The sequence below is a fragment of the Peromyscus californicus genome, unplaced genomic scaffold, assembly GCF_007827085.1.
Source record: "Peromyscus californicus insignis strain IS unplaced genomic scaffold, ASM782708v3 Scaffold_12__1_contigs__length_115047231, whole genome shotgun sequence".
In the NCBI taxonomy this organism is placed as follows: Eukaryota; Metazoa; Chordata; class Mammalia; order Rodentia; family Cricetidae; genus Peromyscus; species Peromyscus californicus.
The window spans coordinates 53,019,598-53,043,345 of record NW_026294413.1 but is presented as its reverse complement, the minus strand read 5'-3'; the positions used below and the strand labels follow the sequence as shown (position 1 = coordinate 53,043,345).

Below are 23,748 nucleotides of genomic sequence, written 5' to 3'. Positions count from 1 at the left end.
AGCTGGACATTGTGAACCTGTTTCATGTGGACAGGATCCTTTCCAGCCTCAAGCTTTGAACTCCAATGATGAAGCCAGACAGGCCCAAAGTATAAATAACAAAAAGGATTTTGAGTCTCATGATTTTTTTTTTTTTTAACATAGACAGGGAAGGGAGAAAGGGATTATCTCAGATGTCCTTAATGCAGATACAGAATTTATAGGCCTAGAGAGCTGCTGTCATTTTGTTTATTCATATGGAACCCAGATTGTCTAATACAGGTCCCCGAATCTCAGCTGCCTAACTTTATCCCACTTAGAATAGGACTTTGTGTAAGTTAAACCCCTAACCTAGCCCATGGAGTTAGTATAAGAATGAATATTAGCTTGTATTCCACCAGCAAGTCCACTCCTTTTTATTTTCTCCCCATGGCAAAGCCCACAAAATGAGAGTTGGTGTCTTTATCCAAGCCTGGCCATTCTCGAGGAGATGGCAATTTCCCTCCCCCATTCACCGTGTTCGAATTGTTACCAACATCTTGCGGATTCGTTTTAGAATGCACAGTCTTGACAACCACCTCCTGTTAGGGGCTCTCATTACCTCAAGCCAACACTGTCACAACTGCCCCCCAACTCATCTGCATCTTTCATACCCATGTCATATCAGTATACTAAAATTATGAGGTCACATACCTGCCCAATGCCTTTAGTGGCTGCTTGAGGCTCAAGTCTAAAGCCTGTGCTATGTGGCACTCGACCCTGCCTCCCAGTGGGATCTTTCAAATCTCCTCCCAGCGGGCCTCTCCCGCTTGTGCTCTAGGCTCTTCTCAACTGCTGGATGTCTCAGACCTTCCTCACTGCAGCAGCCTCACACACAACTCCCGTGCCTGAAACATCCCTGGACAAATTTGCTCACACCTCAGGATGAGTCTCACATTTGCGAACAGTGAGATCCCTTTGGACAGCTGTCCTGAAATCCAGTGGTTCCTCAGGTTGTGCCTGCTCTTTTCACAGAGGCAATGACTACCTCCATCTCTAAATGCTTCCCAAGGGAGACACCCCAGCCCTATGCCCACAGCCTTTGGTGCAGTTCTGAGGAGAGATAAGGCATCTGGTAAATTTATTCTGGTTGGCTGGTGGTGAATGTCCTGGGTTGGGCTGCTGTCCTGTGGTGGAGCACACCTCTGTGTTTCCTGGTGTGTTTTTGCACGATGGGGGTGCCATTTTTCTTTTTCTTTTTTTAACTCTTGGTTGGTTTCCTCCTGTAGGCCAGGGAGCCCTCAGCCTTCGCCCTTACAGGAAGGAAGAGATTCTGCACTTTGTGTGGGTGGGTTACTCTGTGCCTCCTTGCTCCTTACTGCTCATGCTTTGGATAGAATCTTCTCCATAAGACAAAGGAGAGGAGGCACTGAGGTTCATGGTCCTCTTTCTCTCCCCCTGAACGTCGTGACGCTGAGTCTGTGTCCAGGGGCTGCCCACCCCCTCTCAGTGCAAACACAGGCACACAGAGGTGGGACCCATGGAAACTGTAAAGGACACAGGGAATCTAAGTGTGTCATGTCTCATTTACCAACGGACACCCCCCCCCCAATAACTTCCTCTTGCAAGATCTGCTCCCATCTTCTAGAAAACACTCTCAGCTTCTCTTGAACCCTTGCTGTTTTTTAATCTGTTTCTCATTACGCTTAGATCCTACAGCCTCATTCTTATTTTGGATCCAGGAGGGAAGGGGTGAGACAGGCATTCTACCAGCGGCTTTGTGTGCGGTGTCTTGTCTAACTTTCACAAAGTTGCTTTTTAAGGAATCTCTCCACTTTACATGTGAGGTAATTGAGGGTTCAGAGAGATTAAATTGCCCCTGCCTAACACATTCTCCTCAGTAGATCCTGGTGAATGGACTGAACCCTACCTAACAGCCGTTCAGATTGGCATTTGGAAGATGGTGATGGGTCTTAGTGCAGATAGGGGGGAAGAGGGTTCAAGGTAAATGTGTCCCACGGTCACACAAGCCAGATGGTGGTGGTGGTGGTGGTGGTGGTGGTGGGTACTTCTCCTTGTCCTTGCGAGGATGGTCCTGAAGGCCTGGAGCTTCTCAAAGTCACTCACTTCCTCCTACCAGAATCCTATATCCCTGTTCCCATGGGAACTCAGTAGAGCTCATCCCTGGCTGCTTTTACTGCTTGCTCAGTACACTTAACTATTCCTGGGGACAAAAATGATGTTTCAGGGCCTTTTCCTCCTTATACTCAACTAGGGCTTAACAGAGGTAAGATGTATGTATGTGGTCTGAGTAAAGGAAGGATTGCTCAGCAGTAGTTTTGAAGCCTCTAGGGTATCCTTGAAAGAGAGACCTTTAAGGGATACAGATGAGTGGAGGTGGGCAAGGCCTGGACCATCAGAAGGCTCTGGAAGTAGATGAGTGAGTGAAAAGGCCTTTATTTATTTAATGCTGAGGCTCTCAGCCTCTGAGGGCTTCTGAGCTAAGAGTCCCTAGAGGTATAACTCATATTGCTTTTCATCTTTTAACCTACACTTGCCTACACTTGGCTGACATCAGATCTTTAAGTTCCCCACTTTTTGGAAAGAACCTAGGAGACTTCCCAAGGTTCTTGGGAAGTCATTTTGTAAAACAGAATTGGCCTGGAGGAGGGACGGAGGGAAGCCAGCATTCTGTTGCTTCAGTCCTGAGCATTTCCCCACTTTCTGCTGGAAACCCTCCACTACCTAGTTATCACAGTGGTTGTTATTGGATGTAGGACCTAGGAACATTGTCTTTCAATGGGCTATATGAGACACCTATTAGGCACTTCTCACAGTTGGGAAAAGCTGCCTTCCTGCCTAAATCCACAAGATGGAAGTTGCTCCCTCTAGCTAAGGCTCCTGGTTTTGTGAATGACCCCTCTCTTCACACGAAGCAGATTTCTAGCATTTCTTCTATTCCACCGTCTTGATATTTAGCAATGTATTTTTAAAAGACACTCCCAAATAAGCTTTGGATGTTGACCACTTTCTTTCTTTCTTTTTTTTTTTTCAGCATTGAAAGTTGATGAGACACGGGTGTAAACCAGGCCCTAACAATCAGGGTGCCAGGAGCTGCAGGCAAGACACACAAGTGCGAAAAGCCAGGGATTCAGGGTATCGGAGGGTGTGTCAGAGAGGGTGCCCAGAGCGCAGAACTAGGGTGCCCAGTGTACGTCCGTTGTATGATCCCGAGAGCGCTGCGGTGTGTGCACTGGCTGTCTGCCCCCCCCCCCCCCCCCCCCCCCCCCCCCGCCACCTCCGTCAGCCACCTCACTTCGCCTTCAACCCTTTCCCAGCCAGACGCTTCTTTTTCGGTGGTGCTTCTGGGCTTTTATTGTAAATTCCATGACTGAAACACGCCGGTGAGCCGGGCCCAATGACAGATGGATCAATTGTCCCCTTCTTCCCGGCTTGGGGAGGATTTCCTATCCGGAGGGGTCCCCACCTGCAGCCTCCGTACCCGGGAGTGGCCAGCAGCTCCCTGACTAGCTCTGGGGAGCCCAAGCCATCTCTGTGCGGGGTGGGGCTTGGAAGTGGAGGCCTCGGTGCCTTGTGTCTTGGGACACCCCAGTAGGTTGGGGTGCGAACCCAGGCTAGTTCCCTGGCCTCGGAGGAGGCAGTTGGGACGCCCAGACAACCTTCTTTCTGGTCCAGGGGATGAGAGACCAATTGGGAAAGGAAAGTCTGGAATGGCTGCAAAGCTGGTGTGTGTGTGTGTGTGTGTGTGTGTGTGTGTGTGTGTGTGTGTGTGTGTGTGTGTCTGTGTCTGTGTGTTGGGGGGTTTACTGGCAAGAGAGGCGCCAGTGAGCAGTGAAAGTTCCCAAGCTCCGCATGCAGAACACATGTGTAGGAGCTGGACCCAGGCATTCAGGATGCTCTCCTGCTTGGAGGACTGGCCTGCAGGGCATCTTTGGGAACCCTAGTTCCTTTGGGGTGCTGCCCAGACCGGCTTCCCACGAGGGATCCATCATCTTGCAGAGAGTCTCTTCCAGACCTCTACCAGGCCGGGGCTTTTCTACTGCCCTGCCTGCGCCCCCCCCCCCCCCCCCAACCCCCATGCATCCAGGACGGCTCCCGCACCGGGGGCCTCAGTGTACCCCAGCCTCACTCAGCTTTCCCAGGCTTCTGAGACCTCATGGCCCTGAGGGAGTACAGTGCAGGGGCAGTGGCCCTTGGGGGACACAAGCCCTCGTCTAGGGGGAACGAGACATTGCATGGAGAGGAGGGGGCGTGGAGGCTTCCTGGGCTTCGTAGATTTGAGCGTAGACACTAGTCCGGGGATCCAGTCGGTTTCTGGCCGAGGCGGCAGGCTAGTCCCAGGAAGGGCGAACAGCTGAGCAGAGGAAGCCAGAGGTGGAGCTCACCCCTAGGCCAGTGTTCCCTGGCGCCAGCACCACCGCCGCCTTGCTGCTACCACCGCCGAGTCTCCACCACGGCTGCTGCAGAGTGTCGCTGCTCCGCCGCGCTCCGCTCCCGCGCTCCGAGCTGCCAGCCGCCAGGGAGCCGGAGCGCCGAGCCCCGGGCAGAGGAGTGGGGAAGAGGCGTGAGAGCCTGGGCGAGGGAGCCGTGAAGGGGGAGGGAGCGGGCGGAGGGAGGAGCAGGGAGAGAGGGAGTAGGGAGGGAGAGCGGAGATCGAGAGCAAAGAGCGAGAGCCAGGGAGAGGAGAGGGAGGGAGGAGAGAAAGACACACGCAAGCACAAGCACCCCGGCACTGGAATTCCATTAGAAAAAAGTGAGCCGAGCAAGGGTTAGCGGGAGAGATTCTTTTTTTTTTGAATCTTTTTCTTCGTCTTGGTGCCAAAGAAGCGACTCTGGTCTCCCGTCCTAGAAGCTCCTACTGGATTGCTCCTTATCCGTCGGTGGATTTCTTTCCTATTTGCATTGATTTTGACCCCCCTTCCTCGTTGCTTTCTTCTAGCCCTTCACTTTCAGATCGCCTCGCCCCCACCTCTCCAGTCCCCTCCTGGGAAGTGCAGGGGAATTGGACCCGCGGGGACTCACGCCTTCCCGGACGCGCGAAGGGCTGGGCTGACCTCAGGACTAGTCTGTTGGCTTAGAAGGCAGCCAGACACATAGCTACGTGTGTTTGATTTCAGTGGCAAGGGGGACGTCGAGAGGCAGCCCACCACCCGCCTCCCACCCCACCCCCTCCAGCCAGCAGCCAGAACCCCAGGACTCCGGATCTTCCACCGGCGGCCCGGCGGGATCTCCGCATTGGATTTGGGGGTCATTATCATTGCTTGGCGGTTATTATTATCGTTGTTATTTTATTTTTATTTTTTAAACCCAAGGGAGAAAGACAGACACACACACACACACAACTGTGGGATTTATTTAACATGATCTTGGCAAACGCCTTCTGCCTCTTCTTCTTTTTAGGTGAGTACCTGCAGGTGGCGAGTCTGGGGGCCACACCGGGCTGCGCGCGTTCAGGCGCCCGCTGGAAGCTGGGCACTGGGGTGGGGTGGGGTTGGGGGCTGCAAGCAGGGCGCCGCGGGAGACAGCGGGAGAGCGCCGCGCTGGGAGACTGGGCCGGGGCTCCGGGGGAGACTCCGGGGAGGCGAACAGCCCGGCAGGTTCTGGAGGAGGGAGCGGTGCGGTAGCTGGCTGGTTGCGCGGAGGACTGAGAAGGAGACTTCCAACATTCAAACCATCTCCGCACGCACTCACGCGCCGCGCGCGCACACGCTTACTTGCAGGCGGTGATAACGCTCATTTCTCTCAAAATAATGGGTTCAATTTGCAGCAAGTTAGGAAGAAAAAAAAAATACAACTCTTAGTGTGGAAGAAAGGAGGGAGGGGAGAGGCTGGCGGGTAGCTATCTAGCTAGTCTCTCCTTTCCTGATAGCTCTCTGAGTCGGTGGGTTTCTGCAGAAGGTCCTGGTTTGGACGTATGCGGGGAGCCCTTGTAGTCACCTCCTGCTTGCCAATCAACCTCAGGAAAGCACCCCATTTCCCCACTCTCAGGAGCACTTTGCAAGTTTCTTCCTACCTATTGCCTCCTTTCCCACCTAGACCCAAGCCAGATGGATAGGCTTGAGCGCAGGCTTTCAAATGGGTGTTCAAGGCCTTCAGAGCAACCGCCCTGGGGCCTGGGGCTAGAGGCATAAGGGAAGAGGCCAAAGTTTGCTCCTTGGGAAGAAGAAGATGGAGTGGGGAAGGTTTGCAAAGGGGGAAAACAGATCTTAAAGACCACTCACTGCTCATCCGGTAAGCCCCCTCCCTCTGTGACAGGGAGGAGTGGCTGCCCAGCAGAGAACCCCCCCTCCCCTTATACTTTGTAAAAGCTCAGCTGCTTGGCAAGCAAGGTCTAGGGATAGATTCTGATTTCCTCTTGCACAGGTGAAGAAAAGATGTTTACAAGGCTGTGTGTGGATTCTGTGTTCTGGAAAGTGTGTGTGTGTGTGTGTGTGTGTGTGTGTGTGTGTGTGTGTGTGTGTGTGTGTCATCTGTTTCAGCGCAGGTGCTGTTCTGGGGGGGGGGTGTCATGGCTTGCTGGCAGTCCAGAGTGACTTAGGCTACCAAGCAGGATCAGGGGATCACCTTTACCTCTAGCAGAAAGGGGTATGGATAACCCAGACAGGGAGGTAGACTTTGCTGATGGAAGCTGTGCATGGTCTAAGAAGTGCCCTCCAGATTGGTCCTGCAGATTTGTAGTCTGGTAGAGTCAGTGTTGGCTGTGTCCTGGGCCCTTTGCTTGCTCACCGACTTTCTACCTCCTAGCTATAGCACTCCCAGGGGACAGTGCCCTGCCCTGGGGCGTGGCCTTCACCAGGCTGGCTTTCACCAGAGGCAGTAACCCTGTGGGATAGGAGGGACAGAGTAGGAGGGCAGAAGATGTTCTGGGCTCATATTCATCCTGTAGCCCTTCCTTTCCAGCAGCCTTAGGGAGGTGGACTCTCATTCTGAATGAACTGTCACAAAATTTGACCTTTTCTTCATTGATGGTCTGAAAAACACAGCTTTCTGGGGCTTAGAATGATCAGAGCCAAGAGGAAAAAAAAATGCATTTCAGGCAAAACCAGCCAGATTGCCTGCTGTTGAATTGTACCCTACCACCATCAAGGATGCATGCTTCCAGGTGTAGGGGTCCTCTCTGAAGGCCAGCAGTAGAGGAGGACAGCCCCCTCCAGTAACAGACCCCAAGTTGCACATGGGGGGTTCCTAGCTGAGGAGACTGAGGAGTCAGCTCTCCACAGAAGTGGCTCTGGTCATCCTGCACATAATGGGTGTGTATGGGTATATGAAAGCATGTGTGTGGAGTATGAGCAGAGAGCAGAGATGTCCACCGCCATCTGCTATCCAGGGGCTGAGATGGGAAGAGGGCAAAGTGGGAGAGGAGAGGGTTGACTGGCATCTCCTTGGGTCATGACTCTTCAGTCCCTTCTCCCTTGAGAAGTCCCTTTCTGAAGCTGGGCAAAGGGCTCAACTGAATGACAGACTGTGGGATTCTGAAAGGCTCTGTCTGATAGGACCAGATGGAGCGATGTGAAGGAAACTTAAATCCAATGGCCCTTTTCCTGGCTAGAAGACTATAGTTGGGAACCAGTTGGAAAATCAATTCAGAATGGAGATTCCTTAGCAGCTTGAGATTTCAGCCTCAAGTCGGCAGTTTGGCTGGTGGCTGGGGGCCATGGTGAAGAGTCGTGTCTCCCCCCCCACCCCCCTCCCCACATCTCAACAAGGGCCTTCAGATGCCTTTTCAAGGACTCTGAGTGAGATCTAGTGTCAGAGGACTGCAGTGGAGAGAAAGGCCTTTTAGCCCAGCCAACCAGATTCCAAGTGTTGGCATACATGGAGAGAAGGTAATGGAGAGAGCGACTGGAGCAGAGTGGGCAGAGGACCCGTCCCTAGTGGCATTCTAGCACACATCTGGCTCTTGAGAGGATGCTGGATGCAGGAGGGCAATCTGGACCTCCACCCTCCTCTCCCCTGTGTTCCTTGTTAGGAACTGTCCATTCTTGATAGATCCAAGTTTTCTTCCTTCAGACCAGGAAGCCAGCTTTCTCTTGATTCTTGGCTAGCGGCTCCTGGTTGCTGAGATTCCCTTCTCTGGCTGGGCTTGAATGCTTCTGGGAGTTTTGAAGCTGAGTCCCAGAGGTAAGGACAGTTGGTGAAAGGATATCCTGGTCCTTTGCAGAGCAAATCACGAACATCAGTTGACAGGACAGGGAGGCCCTCGATGTTGGCATGGGGGCCAACAGAGGCTTGTGTTAAGGACATCCTAGAGACTCTGGGCTCAGTTTCAGGGTAAGCAGAGTGAGTTGCTTTATCGCTTCATTCTCTGGGCCTTCTAGCCGGACTGTCAACCTGTGTGAATTCCGAGGCCGTAGAAGACCCAGGATGCGAGCTTGTCCCATTCTGAGCCTCCCTCGGACACTTCAGCCTTTAGCTCAGTTAGGTGGAAGGTGAACTCCTGCTGCAACCCTGGGACAAGTCAGTGGGAGCTCAGGATTGGCTGACGGAGAGGGGCAGACAGGTGCAAGTCGGGGGCGTGGTGATTCAGCTGTTCCTGGGTGGCCCAGAGGCACTAGAGTCCTGTAAAGCGATGTAGGAATCTGCTGAAGCCTAGAAAGAGAGCTGCTACCTCAGCGTTTGTGGAGGACACAGCTAAGGCTAGCGCCTGGGCAGACCTTGCTTCCAGTAACTCCTGCTCCGTATAGGTTTCTACCTCATGTTTCGTCTCAGTGTGGTTACGTTCTTCAGCTGTTTCTGTTCTGGGACGGGAGTATGGTCAGTGAGAGAAGAAAATTTCCTTTGCTCTAACTGGAGCCTCCTGCATCGGGAGTCCAACTCCCCTTCATCATCTCCTTTGCTGTTTCCTTGTGGGAAAGGCCCGAGGCCCATTGGGAATGATTTCTTTCCCCCCAGCAGGGGATCTGGGGAGTGATAGGCTTGCTGTGTGCAGCTCTACCTGTAGGTGTCGCTGTCTCCCTGCAGTAGCTCCCCCATGAGCAGGGCCTCCCAGGGAGAAGGCCTGAGAGCGGCTGGGCAAGAATGGGGTGGGGGAATTCTGCGGTATTCTGAGGAAGGGACTAATGGCCTAGAATTTTATTCTGTTTTGGAGTGGGAGGGAGTGGAGGAAGTCTCTCAAATTATTCTTTGGGTCTTTCGGAAGGCAGTCGTTGCTCTAGCAGTGATGTGGGGCTTTTTTTTTGGGGGGGGTGGTTTGCAGGGTCTGGAGTTAGAAGTTTAGCAAGCAGAGAGAGACAGAAGATGTCGTCCATATCTGGAGGAAACCATTTTGGGAGCTTGGCTTTGAAAGGGTCTGGCCAGCTTCTCTCTGCCCTTCATGTCCAGTCTTCAAGCCCCTCCCTTCTGAGGATACTGTTGGAAGCAGATAAGAGGGGTGGGTTAAAGCCAGCTCAGGCTGGTAGGCAGGGCCTGGAGGAGGGACGTTCTTCCTTTTCTGTAATTGATTGATTATTTTGCTTTTGGAAGGAATAAAAAAAAACAACTAGGTATTTCAGGGTAGTATAGGGAGGAAAAGAAGGAAAAGGAGGCTCAAAGGGAAAAGGTGATGAGGTATGCTGAGAACAGAGCCCCTGGGAGACAGGAAGCAAGAGAAGATGAGAGTTGGAGGTGGCAGAGGATAGTCCTGATAGGGAAGGAGCGCCAGGGAGAGCAGTTTTGCTCCTGTGCTTGGCCTAATGCATTCTCTTTCGCAGGGGGCTGGGGTGGAATTTGGCCATGCAGGCATTTTGGTCAGGCCACTGTCTGGTGTGAAGTTGGCAAATATGGAAAGGCAAGTTCTGAAAGGGGTCTCTGCTTCTCCCTCCCGGGCCTCCTGGACCACAGGGTTAGGCTGGTTTCTGGTTGTCTTCTAAAAGCCTGATGACGTGGAAGGATGAGGCTAAGGGATAGAGGGGGCTTTCTGCCTCTCTGTGTGTGACCTTGAGTTCTCTCCCTCCTTTGAACTTGAACTTCCGTGGAATATGATGTTGAGGCTTGCTTCTTGGGTCTCTCTAAGGTCCAGACAGTCTCTGAAGGTTCATTGACTTTTAGTGCCTTCAAACCAAGGCCTTGGATGGAGCAGAGGTTTGTAGGTTGGGAGTTGAAGTGAGATCACTCTGCCCAAACCCTACCACGCCTTGTTAAGGCGGTGGTGACATTCTGTCTGGACTATTGGCATGTTAGCCCACCTGCAGCTTTCAGTGAAGGCCTTCCTGGATTTATCCTGAGGTGTTCCACTGCCTAGGATGGTGCTCAAGGAGGAAATGAATGTGAACCATCGCTGTAGGGGAACATGGCTGACTAGGTTGGGCCTGAGCTGACCTTGATCTTGGTGTACTTAGGTATAAAAGCGGGTGAGAAGTTCCTTCAAGCCTTAGGCCTGCCTTGGGGTCGGAGACTATGGTAGCCCTTATTCATGCTTGTCTTCCCTCCCCACTACCCAGACGAAACCCTCCGCTCTTTGGCCAGCCCTTCCTCCCTGCAGGGCTCTGAGCTCCACGGCTGGCGCCCCCCAGTGGACTGTGTCCGGGCCAATGAGCTGTGTGCGGCTGAATCCAACTGCAGTTCCAGGTACCGTACCCTTCGGCAGTGCCTGGCAGGCCGGGATCGCAATACCATGCTGGCCAATAAGGAGTGCCAGGCGGCCCTGGAGGTCTTGCAGGAAAGCCCACTGTATGACTGCCGCTGCAAGCGCGGCATGAAGAAGGAGCTGCAGTGTCTGCAGATCTACTGGAGCATCCATCTGGGGCTGACCGAGGGTAAGCCTGGGTGGGCCCCGAGGAAGGGCGGTGGTGGCTAAAGGAATGTATCCAGCCAGGGGGTCAGAAAGGAGGACTTGGTAGAAGGGTGATCTGATCTGCTCCCTGTTTTCCGCACAAGAGAACCTAGAATTGAGGGCAAGTAGCTACCCCGCCTAGGCCGACAATGGCGATGGAGAAAGGGCAATGACCAGGATGGAGGATGAGCTGGATGACGGGATGCAAGCCAGGGCAGCATGAAGTTGTGCCCAGGAGAGGGAAGAGGCACCAGGCAGATAGAGAACGGGAGGTACCAGCCCCTGCCACTCTGATGCCCTGTTGCCTGGAGCTGAGCCCAGAACCTTGCTCTCTTCATGTGGTCTCTGGGTCCAATGGCTGACCTAGGCACTTGATACAGAGCTTAGGAGCTCAGGATGGGACGTGAGCAACAGGTCCTAAGTCTCTAGGCAAGCTCCTCCCAAGTCTGCCCAAGGGAGAATCTGAGAACTCCTCCCCCAGTGACACCTCTTCAATACTCCTCCTTGGTTCAGACAGGGCCTTGAGATTTGCATATACTTCAGGATGATTGGTCACCTTGGCCAGATGTTCATTTACTAAGTCAGCAAGCATTTGTTGAGAGTGCATTGTTGCTTTGTGGTGCTGGAATAGTCTAGAATCTGGTGTTGTCTTTGCCTTCATGGAACTTACAGCCTGGGATGGAGTGCAGTAAAGAAGGTTGAACTTGCCATTTGAAGGCATAAGTGTTGTGATGGAAGAACCCAGGGCATGGTAGGATGCCTCAGAGGGGCATCTAAGTCCTTGTTAAAAAAATCTAAAGAGCCTTCTGGGAAGGTGCTGACTCTAGGCTGGGATGGAGTCACCACCCAGGTGAAATACTAAGAGTGGGCAGGTGGCGGGAGAAGCATGTTAGGGTCAGGCCTGAGAATTGAATCTTCAAGAACTGGAAGTAACCAGACAACACAGAGTGTGGATTGGAAGGGTTGGGGGCTAGGAGGAAAGGGACCTGATGGACAACAGGAAGCCTGAATGGTTTTAATTCAGATTTCAAGGGAGCTGATCAGTTTGATACTCCAGAAGAATGTCCATGTAGTTCTAGGGAAGACAGTCAGTTGTAGGGACTGTGACCCCAGGCAGGGATAAAGACAGGAACAGACAGGGCAACCAAGGGGAAGATAGACGTAGCAAGGTAGAATCAACATGTTTTGGCAACTACTGCCTATGAGCTGGGAAGGGAAAGCGTGGGCCCTGGAAGACCCCCAGCTTCCTGTGCCTGCAATGGCTTTGGTTAGAAGAAGACAGGAGGTGTGGTGTTTCTCTGGGGCTCCCTACCTGTCATTGGGTCAAGCCCCACAGACATGCAGGCATGGAGCTCAGGGGAGGATATGGTTCTAGAGAGATTCTGGAGTGGACACGAGCCTGTGTTGAGAAGCTGGAGCTAAGACAGTGGGTACAATCACAGAACAAGGGTGGTGGGGGAGCTCCTGGACCACTGTCGTTAAAGGATAGGTGAGGGAAGGGATGCACACAGGTGACTGGGAAGGATCTGGAAGAGGACTGGGAGGACCATCAAGGAAACAGAGGACTCTCAACAGCTCACACACTTCAGCTCAAGCAGGAGAAAGACTGAGGTATTCCTGTTGCCACTTGGGTAAGCCTCTTACCCAAGGAGGCTTCTGGGGACAGAGCCCTGGTTAGGGAGTGAATGGAGGCAGAGGATTGGACATGATGAATATGGATAACTTCTCCCAGATTTTTTTTCTTTTTGTAAAGAGAACAGAAGGATGACCTATTTTCTCTTTTAAAGGTGAGAGAAGGTGGGGCTGTCTAAACCCCAAAGGAAGAGAGGAGTGATGGAGAGGTCGGGGGAAGACAACAGGAAGGTTCTCTGTGTATTTATGCCTCTGGGAGTGAGGACGGGGGTGGGTCCAGGGACAGAGCTGGCCCATTAGCCTAAGATGAGAGAAGAGTTCCCTTGTAGAGTACCAGAAGGGAGGGTGAAAGGAGGGAGGAGTCTAGCTACAGAGTCCTAAGAGAGAGGGATCCCCAGCAGTCACCAAGATGGCTTAGATATGCTCTGAACATAGGAAGTGGATATGTTTAGTCATGGTATTACTGCCATCAAGAGCAGAGTGATTCCACAGGCATTAGGTGTCTACTTCTCTCCAGTCAACTCCATGGAGATGACTTTTGAGTTCATTCAATGACCACCTGTGAACTCTACTGTATGCCTCCTTGGGAGCTAGAAGCCCTGAAGAAGGCAAGGCTGTCCTAACACACATGTACTTCTCCACACATGACATGAGGAACTGTATACCTAATGGCCTGCCTCTGGTATGCACATCATAGAGCCTCTTGCTTTTCGGAGTGGATAGTTTTTGTCTTTTGTTTTCATTTTCAGAGGTTTTAAAAAGTATTTATTTTGATTACTTTTAATTATGTGCAGGTGCCTGCAGGTGCCCATGGAAACCAGAGGCACAGGATTCTCTGGAGTTGGGAGTTACAGACAGTATGAGCCTGCTGGGAACTGAACTTAGGCCTTCAGACAGCTGGTGGAGGTGGGCTAGGATGGGTTGTGTAGCAGCAGATAGGGGAAGTGATGGAACTGACTAGAAGTATCTCGGGCTGATTGGATTTCTTAGCAGGAGCAGCCCTCTCGCCTTGGTGGCTCCCTTTGGCATTGTCTTGCCAGTGTGCAGGACAACTGGTGATCAGAAGCAGTAGGAGTGAGGCATTTCTGTGTGATGGCAGCAGTGAGTGTGATGCTGTGTGGATTGATTTGTCACTACCATGGGATCTTCAAGGCCCTCTTGGACTTGGAATACCTCACTGCACATGGCTGTCTTTGGTTGCATGTTTGGTGATGACTTTTGAGTTCATTCAGTGACCACCTGTGACCTCTACTGTATGCCTCCGAGGGTATGGGTCCCACAGAAACTGTAGAACCTATACTTGTCATCAGAGGGTTCCAGAAATACACTCTGGCTTGCCCCCTTCTATGGACACTTGCCTCTTCCCTCTAAGAGGCTACCTCTTCTCCTAGGTCTCAGGGCTGGAGACTTACTGTTCAGGATCCATCAGGAGAGGCCAGGAGGCCTTTGAGCAGGAGGTTATATCCCTGTGAGTGATAAGGTCTGCCCAAGAGTTAACAATTCATGGTAAGGTTGAGTCATTTTCCTGGGGGAGGCTGTAGGTACCTTCTCCTTACACCTTAATAATGCTTAGTAGTTGGGCTGAGCCTCGGGCCCAGGGGAGGGCAAGACCCACCGAGAGAGGAGAGATGGGGTGGGAGTGGGGAATGGGACCTTCCTCCAATTCTTGGTTTCCCTCTGACCCTGAGGTCAGTTGTTCTTGCCCAGATTTTTGTTTCCTCCATCCAGTGCCAGAACCCCACACCTGCAGCAGGAGCTGAGGTGGCACTGGAGGAAGGGGAGCCAGTGTGACAGGCATATGACCCCTGAAGATGTGGCCACTGAGTTTAGGGAGTCAGAGCTGCAATCCATTGACCCTGTTTGTAGGGGAAGCTGAGTCACAGGGGTAGAATGATTGTCCAGGGCATACAGCAAGCTGGTGGCTGAATCCAGGGTCCTCACACCATATCCAGGTTTCTTTTGGTTGTGCCGAGGGTGATCCTGTGGCTGGGAAAAGGGCTGTGGGGAGTGGTGGTCTCTTTTTTTCTTGTCATCATAACCATGCATGGCCACAGTGGGGATGTCACCAATGGCTGCTCCAAAGGTGACTCTGAAATTCAGGGTCCCCGATCTTTAGACCATGAAGAGCAAAGGCCCACCCCATGTGTCAGTATCCAGGATCTGCACCCTGGATCTGGTTTCAGTGGCCCACACTTGATGTTACCTGGTTTTCCCAGCAGCAGGAATAGACCATTTAAATGATAGTGGGCATAGAGAGGGAGGACCCCTGGTTAGTCAACGGTGTAGGCTGTCCTGCAACCAGACACAGGGCTGTGTTTCCTACCGTTGGGCAAGGGGGCAGTTGGGCAGTGCAGGGGCAGTGCAGGGGCAGTGCAGGGGCAGCAGGGCTCTGACCACAGGGCCTATTGAAGAGCCACATGATTCTTGGGAGAGTGTCAAAAAGTGAGAGAGCATTGTACTCTAGTACTACCACCCCAGGTCTAAAGTCAGGCTCTGCTGCTTACTAGGCAACGAAACCAAGTCACTTTGGAGCAAGTTACTTCCCTGCACGCTCCTTGCTCCTTGTCAGCACAGTGGGGGAGCAATAGCGCCTACCTATCAGAGCAGCGAAGAAGAGAGTAAGTTAGTGTGTCTGAAGTGTGTTTGGGGCTGCGGCATGCAGAGAGTGCATGCAACTTTATTATTTTTTTTTTTTTTAAATCCTAACAGCAATTCTCACACTCTTACATTGTTTGGGTTTACTATGTGGCAGTGCCTGGGGGCCCCAGCCCCAGGAGTCTCCCAGGAGAGAGTAAGTTGAGCCTCAGTGGGTGCAGTGGGTGGCAATGGCACTTAGACCATGAGAGGCAATGGAGGAAGCTTCAGGCAGATTCTAGTAGGGCACACACTGTGTGTGTTGGGTGCTGCCTGGCACGCAGCATTTCCTATGAGGCAAAATGCAGGCTGGAGCTCCTCTCAACGGGAGGGAGTGAGCTTCTTCCCCAGGCTTAGGCTATCTTTGCTCAAGGTTGCAGGTACCTTCTTTCATGAAGAAAGTACTCAGTAGCTCTGAACCATCCCAGGGCTAACTGGATCTCGAGTCCCGCTTCTCTGTGGCCTCTTGGGCTGGATAAAGGAACCTCTTAAGGGGCAGTCTCTGCTTCCTCTTCCAGGGACATCCTTCATAGATGCTACTCACCCAGGCGCTCGGTAGGCAAGGGTGCCTGCCTGTGGCGCCCGGCCCTGCTGGATAGGAAATCAATGTGTGGGGCTGTGGGTCACCCCCTGTCTGCCCCTCCCCATCACCACACACTCAGTCTGAGCGAGTTTGCATTGATTTCTCCTCACTGGTCAGGTCTCCTGGGGATATTTCCTTTCTTGCAAGGTGTCCGCTGAGGGTATGGGATTCTCGATAATGTGGTGGGGGGGTCTCCTGGGCATCCCGGGCCATTTATTTCCGGCCGTTCACTTGCCTTTCTACTACAAGTCTCTGATGCCCTCTGAAGCTTTGAGGAGGCACATGAGATAGCAGGTCATGGAGAGGTTAGAAGGGTGTCTGTTAGAGGCCAGGGAAATAGGCGCGTGGGGTCAGACCTTTCACCTAGTGACTTTCGACCTTCCTAGCTAGACTCTTTCTGGTGACATGACATGAGGCAAAGGGGAAATTCTGAGTGTGGGTCTCCAGGAGACCACGTGAGCCCTGGGCCTGCCACACGAAGCTGTGTAACACCCCCACTCCCACGTGCTACGCTGCTGGGCTACCCACGAGCCTTCTCTTGTGAAACAGGGAAGTTGAACTAAAAATTTTAGTAGGACCTCTGTCTCCAGATTCTGCGATTTGCACTTGACCTTCCCAGGGCTACCATTTCTCCCAGACTCCTTTAAAGAGGGTCGTTCCTGCAGGGAAGTCACATGGCAAGCAGTCATACCTGCTCTGATTGGTGAGACATAACTTGTCTCTATGCTATGAACTTTCACCCCTAACTTGCCTGCACAGCATTTTCCACTTCAGCAAGGGCTGGCCTCCCTCACATCCTAGATGGCTTGGAGTGTGTTTGTAGAATTTTCTTAGGCAGAGTTGCTGTCTGGTGGTTTACCTGAGAGGAGCCTGTGTCTCATGCCCCGCCTCTCTTCCAGGTGAGGAGTTCTATGAAGCTTCCCCCTATGAGCCTGTGACCTCACGCCTCTCAGACATCTTCAGGCTTGCTTCAATCTTCTCAGGTAAGTGACCCTCACTGGTGCTTGTCCTGTGTTTTCCTCTCATCCCTGTGATGTAACCCATTCATCTCTTGGGCTCAGTTGTCTTTCCTGGTCTTCTGTTGACTCCACTTTTGAGCCTTGGCTCCTGGCTTTTAGGAAGTTCCCTGGCCTTCCTTCAGTAGTGCCTGGAGTTAAGCCTCTGTCTGGGTCCTTGATGGTCATGGATAGATCTTGAAACCTGATGCCGCTCAGATGTTCTGTCACCCATTTCTTGTTCTACTTCTCTGGCTCTTCTGTTTGGCATGTTCCTTGTTCAGGTTGCTTACCAACCTCTTTGTGCCTCAGTTCCCTCATTTGTGAGTGAAGAAGTCCCTATCTGCTTGGGTTGGTAGTGAGTCAGTGGAGTGTAAAGCACATGGCATGCTGAAGAATCCTTGTGTGTGTTCTGGAAATTCTGGTCATGTTTGTTGTTATAGATTGAGGCTCTTTTATCCAAAACACCCAAATCCAACATTGCTCTAAGATTTAAAATATGTTGAGTACCGAGATGATGCCGTGGGGGGCATACTCTACACCTGACCTTATGTGATGGGGCAAAGTGAAAAGGCAGGTGTACTGAAAGTATTGTATAAGAGGCCCTTCAGGCTGTGTGTATCTGTATGCATGAAACAAACCAGTTTTGTGTTTGGGTCCCATCTCTGTGACATCTCATTAGGAATATGCAAATAGCCTCAAACCGGTGACCATCTGAAATACTGAGCATGTCTGGTCCTTAGCAGTTCAGATAAGGCGTACTCAGCTACATTAATGTCCCCACTATCCAATCTGCTGTGGGTTTCCTTTCCACTGCGTGAGCCACCAGAGAGGCATCTGAGGTGGGAATCGCCTGCTCCTGGGTGATTCCTTGAGGAATGAGAAAGACCATGCTGGGCTCTTGCTTTGCCTGTTGGGCCCATGCTCGAGAATGAAATGAGGGATAGAGGAGTGATTTAGCCAGTAAAACACTCACTTTGCAAGCATGAAGACCTGTGTTTGATTCCCAGCACCCATATAAAAAATGTTGGGCATGGTGATGCAAACTTGTAATCCCAGGGCTGGAGAGGTGGAGGCAGGAGGATTCCCTGAGGCTTGCTGACCTGCCTTCCTAGCCTAATTTTTTTTTTTTTTTTTGTTTTTTTTGAGACAGTGTTTCTCTGTGTAGCTTTGCGCCTTTCCTGGATCTCGCTCTGTAGACCAGGCTGGCCTCGAACTCACAGAGATCCACCTGCCTCTGCCTCCCGAGTGCTGGGATTAAAGGCGTGCGCCACCACCGCCTGGCTACTAGCCTAATTTTGAGGTCCGGGTCAGTAAGAGACCCAGTCTCCATAAAGGTGGATGGGATTCCTGAGGGTGATGTCTAACATAATCCTCTGGCTTCTGTATGCATACACACCTGTGCATACATGAACACACATACACATACCTGTACATGCATGAATGTCCATGCACACACATATACATGAAAAACATTAGAAAAAAGGACTAGATGAGGTTTGTTACCCTTTCTTCTTGCTATTCCCTCCTATGTTTGGGAGGTGCTGGGGCCAGCATTCTCCATCTCGGAACTGTTCTCTGTCTCTCTGTCTCTGTCTGTGTGTGTGTGTGTGTGTGTGTGTGTGTGTGTGTGTGTGTGTGTGTGTGTGTGGTCAGCTCTTACCAGTTCTAGTGGCCAGACTAAAGCTTGTTCTCTGAATCTGAGTACAGGGATCTGGGCTCCAGGCTTTGGAACCTTTTAGGGCTCCTATTACTCTGAACCCTGGTTCTTAACAGCAGCAATGGGGACACTTCGGCCTTGTCAGCAGTTTCTTTTGGTGTGTGTATCATAGAATGTTTAGCATTGTCTGAAGAGTTGTCTCTAGATGCACTTACACATTCCCAAGGTGTGAAAAGCACAAATGTCTTCAGACACGGCCAAGTGTCCCCTGTGGGGCAGACTCACTGCTTGTTAAGAAGCACTGCCCCAAACTGTGAGCTTCCTAGTCTCTAGAACAATGCTTCTCAGTTGCCTTTTGTTATTATTATCCCTCTAAGGAAGGAGGAATAATTCCTTCAGGTAGGGAAATTAAGTACCAAGAAATAAAGTTTGTGTCATAGGGTTGAATTTTGGATGGCCATCAGCCACTTGGAATGTCTGTTTGTTTTTGTGCACCCAGAAGACCAAATTGCTACTTAGACATGATACCTTCCCTTCCATCTGAAGATGCCTCCTTTAGATGACCCTGAGGGGGATGGAGTGTGTGTCCCTGGTGGGAGAGATCCGGGATTCTCATAAGAAGGGAGACTTCGGCCAGTGTGTTTGTTGTGTTCTATTACTATACAAAATTCTTGATGTCATCAACTTAGGGAGGAAAGGCTCCCTCTGGCTCACAGGTTCTGAGGTGTTAGACTGGTTCACTTGCTGCTGGGCACCCACAGCAGTATGTTGTGATGGCTGTGGCATGGATCCATACTGTTCACTTCATATCTGGGAACTGAAATCGAAGAAAAGAAAGAGATCGGGACTCTCTAGTCTCCTTGAGGGCACACTCCCAGTGATCTAAAGACCTCCCACTAGGTCCTACCTCTTAAACTTTCTGCTCCCTCTCTAGTAGAGGAGCAAGTCTTTCATATATGATCATTTGGGGCCATATAAGGTTAAAACTATAGAGCTAGGCATGGTGGCACACACCTTTAATCCTAACACTCAGGAGACAGAAGCAGGAGAATTGCTGGTTTGAGGCCAGATTGGTCTACATAGTAAGTTTAAGGGAATCCTAGGCTAACAATAAGACCCCATCTCAACACAACAAAACAAACAAAATACTCAAACTATAGTAGCCAGAGAGTGGCCATTTGGACATGGTCTTGGGCCCTCGTGGCAATTGGGGATGGTAGAAGTAGATGGAGATCTCAAAGCTGGCCAGTTACAACACTCTGCTTTTGGCTCCCCAGTAGGGTCCTATCCAACAGTAGCTTTGTGCTTAGAGTAGGCTTCCTTCTGGCTCTGCCTGTAGGTACAGTGATAACTATCTTATAAATTGTGGCCACCCTATGTGGCTAGGTTATATAATCGACTGACTAAAGCCCATTCCAACTAACATTCCAAATCTTACAGTTTTGGATTAGATTGGAGTATAAATCCTCTATGGATTCGTCCTTCTGAGATTGTGCTCTGAGGCTCACATGCAGGATGAGGACATTGTTGACATAGCCTGCTGTGGTGGGGACATATTGGAGGTCTAAATGTACCCAATGTGCCTGCTGCCCATTGACGAGATGCCAGCTGATGACTACAGTGTAGACATGTGCTTTTTGGGTTTGCTATATGAATGCTGGAGGTCCAAGGTCCTCACCTTAACCCTGGCTCCTATTGTTTCCTGGATTCAGCCTTTGAGTATCTTCCTAGTAGAAAATCTTTATGTAATAGACACTCGGATGCTCTGTGGGACAAGGGTGTTGACAAGACAAATGAGGAGATCACTGGATGTGCAGCTTCCAGAGTCAGCATCTTGCTACCTGCTGCTACCCACTGGCCCTGATAACTTGGGCCAGGAATAGCTCTGGAACTGTGTTCCAGTCCAGTGCCCTCCGTACGGCCCAGGCATCGGATGCTGTGGTGCTCCATTATAGTTTGAGTGTGACATGTCCCTCATAGGCTAATGTCTTTGAAGCCTGGTGGTGTTTTTATTTTGGGAAGTTGCAGAAGCTTCTGGATAGCGCAGCTGGTGGAGGAAGTCACTCTAGGTTGGTCTTATAATCTAGCCCTGCTTCTAGTCCCAGTCCCCAGACTCCTGACCCATGCTATGTGAAACCTGTCACTTCAGGCTTCCATTTTCATAGACCAACTGACCCCCATATATAACCCTGCCATGGTGGATTGTGTCCTCTCAGACCATAAGCCAAAATAAACCTGTCTTCCTTTCAGTGGCTTCTGTCAGTCATTTGGCCATGATAACAAGAGAAGTGACTGCCACATGATCCTGTTGACTCTTTTGTTGGGCTGGATCAACACAGTTCCAGAGCCATGCCTGGCCCAGTTACCACTGGGTAGCAGATAGCAAGATGCTGACTGGAAGCTGCACATCCAGTGAGCTCCTCATTTGTCTTGTCAACATCCTTGTCCCACAGAGTGTCAAGTGTCTATTACATAAAGATTTTCTGCTAGGAAGTTTCACCCAGCCCTGAGGTTGAGCCAGGGACCAAAACTCTTGAGTGGGGCAGCTGGGAGGAGAGACCCTGGCCTGGGTCCTACTCTAAGAAACCAAGGAAGCCATTGTGGGGTGTCAGCAGAAAGAAGGTGGGAACCAGAATCAGGAGGCCAGACTCCTGTGTGGTATGTGCCCCACATCTCCCACGGGGCTTTGGGCACATGGCTTCCCAGCTCCAGACATGAGTTTTTTTTTGTTTTTGTTTTTCCCTGTGAGGGATGAAGACGCGAGTTTGAGCTCCCTCATCTTTGTCCCACAAATGCATACAGGAAGTGGTAGCATCGGTAGGTAGTACAAATGAGCTTGGACCTCAGGCTGTCACAGATTCCTGCCTGGTTCTCCAATGGGCTGGTGAGTCTTTGGGCAAGGTGATCTGAGATTCTGTTCCAGAGCACAGGACCTTAGTGGGTGCTGCCCTGGAGGATGATGTGTAGTTGAGAGCGTGTGGCTCCCCACCTCCGTATGCCTTTGCTTGGCTGTGTGCAGCACCTCTACCGTTTCTCTGAGAAGTCTGTGTCGGGGAGTACCAGGTCTGCCTGTCCTCCTCTTAGTTCACTCCCACTAGCTGGGTTCCTATGAAAGAGGGAGGCTGTTGTATCTTAGGGGTCCACTTGCCTTTATCTTTTACCATTTCCTGTCTCAGGTTTGAGGTTGCTTTTGTTACAGGGACCCCTAGAGCATGAACTCTTCTTATCTGCTGGGTTCTTGGAAAGTCCTTTTGGGATTCAGTTGTCAAGAAAGGCTGGCAGAATTTTTACAGCAGCTTCTGCCTGGCGGATGCTCCAGGGAAGGCACAACCTCATCCCTCCCTCCTTCCTTCATAGTCTTACTCGTCAGGCCCTGGGTTCAATGACGGATCAGTCAGTCCCGGCCCAAGGCCAGCCGGGGCAGTGTGGCTGTGACTGACCCATAGCAACCGGTATATTAGAAGCCTTTACTTTAACACGAGAAGAGAGATTTCAAGGAGAAGTTGGCCTTGGTTTTTTTTTTTTTTTTTTTTAATTCAAACTGTCCTTGAAAACCTAAACCACAGCATTTGAAGAGGTATCTGGTATAGGTGAAGAGCATGTGCTAACAGTCTTGGGAGCAAATTCAGGCTTGGCTGCTGAATATGTTAATCAGCTTTCTATTATGGTGACAAAATACCTGAGATAAATAGTTTAGAAGGAGGGAACGTTTATTTGGGGTCATGGGTTCAGTCCATGGTTGTTTGGCCAGATTGCTTTGGGTAAAATACCCCATGGTGCAAGAGTGTGGAGGAAGGGAGCGACTCAATGGCTGCTGGAAATCCAAGAGAGAGAGAGAGAGAGAGAGAGTGGGGCCACAGTCCTAGCACCCACTCCATGGGCATGTACTATGGCCTAACTTCCTCCCTCTAGACCCCATCTTCTGAATGTCCTACCAGCTCCAAGCTAGAGACTCAACATCTGGCTCTGGGAGGACTTTTAACATATAGGTCATAACAGATTGTGTGTGTGTTCTTGGACCTCACTATGGCCTCTGGACTGGAGGGGCAACATCTGTAAACTGGGCATATGCTGTATACCTTCAGGGGTGGCGAAGAGACTTTAGTTAAAATTGGTCAGGTAATTTAGCTTCTGCACATGGAGACCAAATTGGGCTTGCTAGTTGGTCATCTTCTCTCAGGTAGACCTGGGCCATGGAGATAGGAGGTTGTCTAGACAGGATGCCAGGGGTCAAGGTGCTGAAATTGACCAATATTCTTGTCTCAGGCTTTTGTGACCCTCTAAATGCATCCAGGGAGGCAGGTGAGGGTGGAAAAAGGTAAGGAAGAAAGTGAGAGCTTTTAGGCAGAGAGTTTCTCTGAAAAAGGTTGTAGGAAGATGACCTGACCTAACAGGGGGGTGGGCCTGATGGAGAGTGAAGGACTTGGCTGGACACCAATGACCAAAAAGGACTGGTTTGAGCAAGCAAGGGTATCTCTGACAGCTCTGGGGCCATGCCTAAGGAACACAGAGAAGGGATGGGTGGATGGTACTATGTCATTAGGCTCTGCCTCTGCGTTCGGGATGAGATCCTTGAGGGAGTCTCTACATCCCATACAAGTATTGTTTGAGACATGTGTTTGAAGCATATTTGGAAATCAACCCTTCACTTTGTTTTCTGTAGCTGGAAGGGAGCCTAAACACCCAACAGTAAAGAAAATTGAGGTTCAGAGAGAAGGGACAGACATAGACTAGGGTTCAAGTTTCACTTTGAGCTATGCCTAGCGTGTCCTTAGAAGTGTACACAGGCCAGCAGAAGCATCTGTCTTCCAGGATTTCTGCAAAGACCAAATGAGATAATGTAGGTAAGCACTCTGCCTGGTGGGTTGCATGGAAATATGTTAGCTATTTAGAAATGGCCACAGAGTAACTTCTCCAAGGTCAGATGGTAGACGGAGGCCAGGTCAGCCTAGATAGCATTTGAGAGATGGTTGTGTACCTCTCGTTTGCTGGACATTACCTCTGACAGCAGAGTAGAGCCTGTAGGGGCTAGAATGGAGGTGACAGGGTGATTATTTTAGAGGACAGTGGCACCCTGATGGCTCAGTCAAAGTCTTACACAATGACAGTCTTCCAGTGACTGGGTGGGACAGATGGTGGCTGGTGAGAGACCCGAGCTCAGGGGCTTTCTGAGGCTTGAGGGTATAGAAGGCTGGTTGTGTCTACTCAAACTGGCCATCTAACTTGGATGCATCACAGAGAGGGCTAGGGTCATTCTTGCTGGTGCTCCAGTTATCTCCTTTTTGAGGTTGCAGGATAGGAGAGAACTCATGTCCAAGAAGCCATGTGTATGGCTTCTGAGAGGGGACACCACTCTGTTCTTGGTTCCAAGGCATGGTGCTCCATCATGGTGTTCCATCATGGTGCTCATTCTGAAGTTCTAAGCGTGTGTGTAATTGTGGTGCACGTATTTCTGTGTCCTGTGTATACATACCTTTCCACACCTGGGTACCTACCTCCATGCTTTACACCTGTT

General features: G+C 51.0%; 1 protein-coding gene across 3 annotated transcripts in view; it reads left to right on the top strand.

Annotated features, from left to right (window-relative positions):
• The first annotated feature begins 4,604 nt into the window (after window positions 1–4,604).
• The window catches only part of Gfra2 (GDNF family receptor alpha 2), a 99,605-nt gene continuing 80,461 nt past the window's right edge, over window positions 4,605–23,748 (top strand). The window contains exons 1-3 of one of the 3 annotated variants that reach the window (XM_052732791.1): window positions 4,605–5,379; window positions 10,398–10,712; window positions 16,478–16,561. In XM_052732791.1, coding sequence (XP_052588751.1) covers window positions 5,340–5,379; window positions 10,398–10,712; window positions 16,478–16,561 — 439 coding nt within the window. In that variant the 5' untranslated portion in view covers window positions 4,605–5,339. The remainder of the gene's footprint in view (window positions 5,380–10,397; window positions 10,713–16,477; window positions 16,562–23,748) is intronic. The other 2 variants (XM_052732792.1, XM_052732793.1) reach the window with 2 other exon arrangements.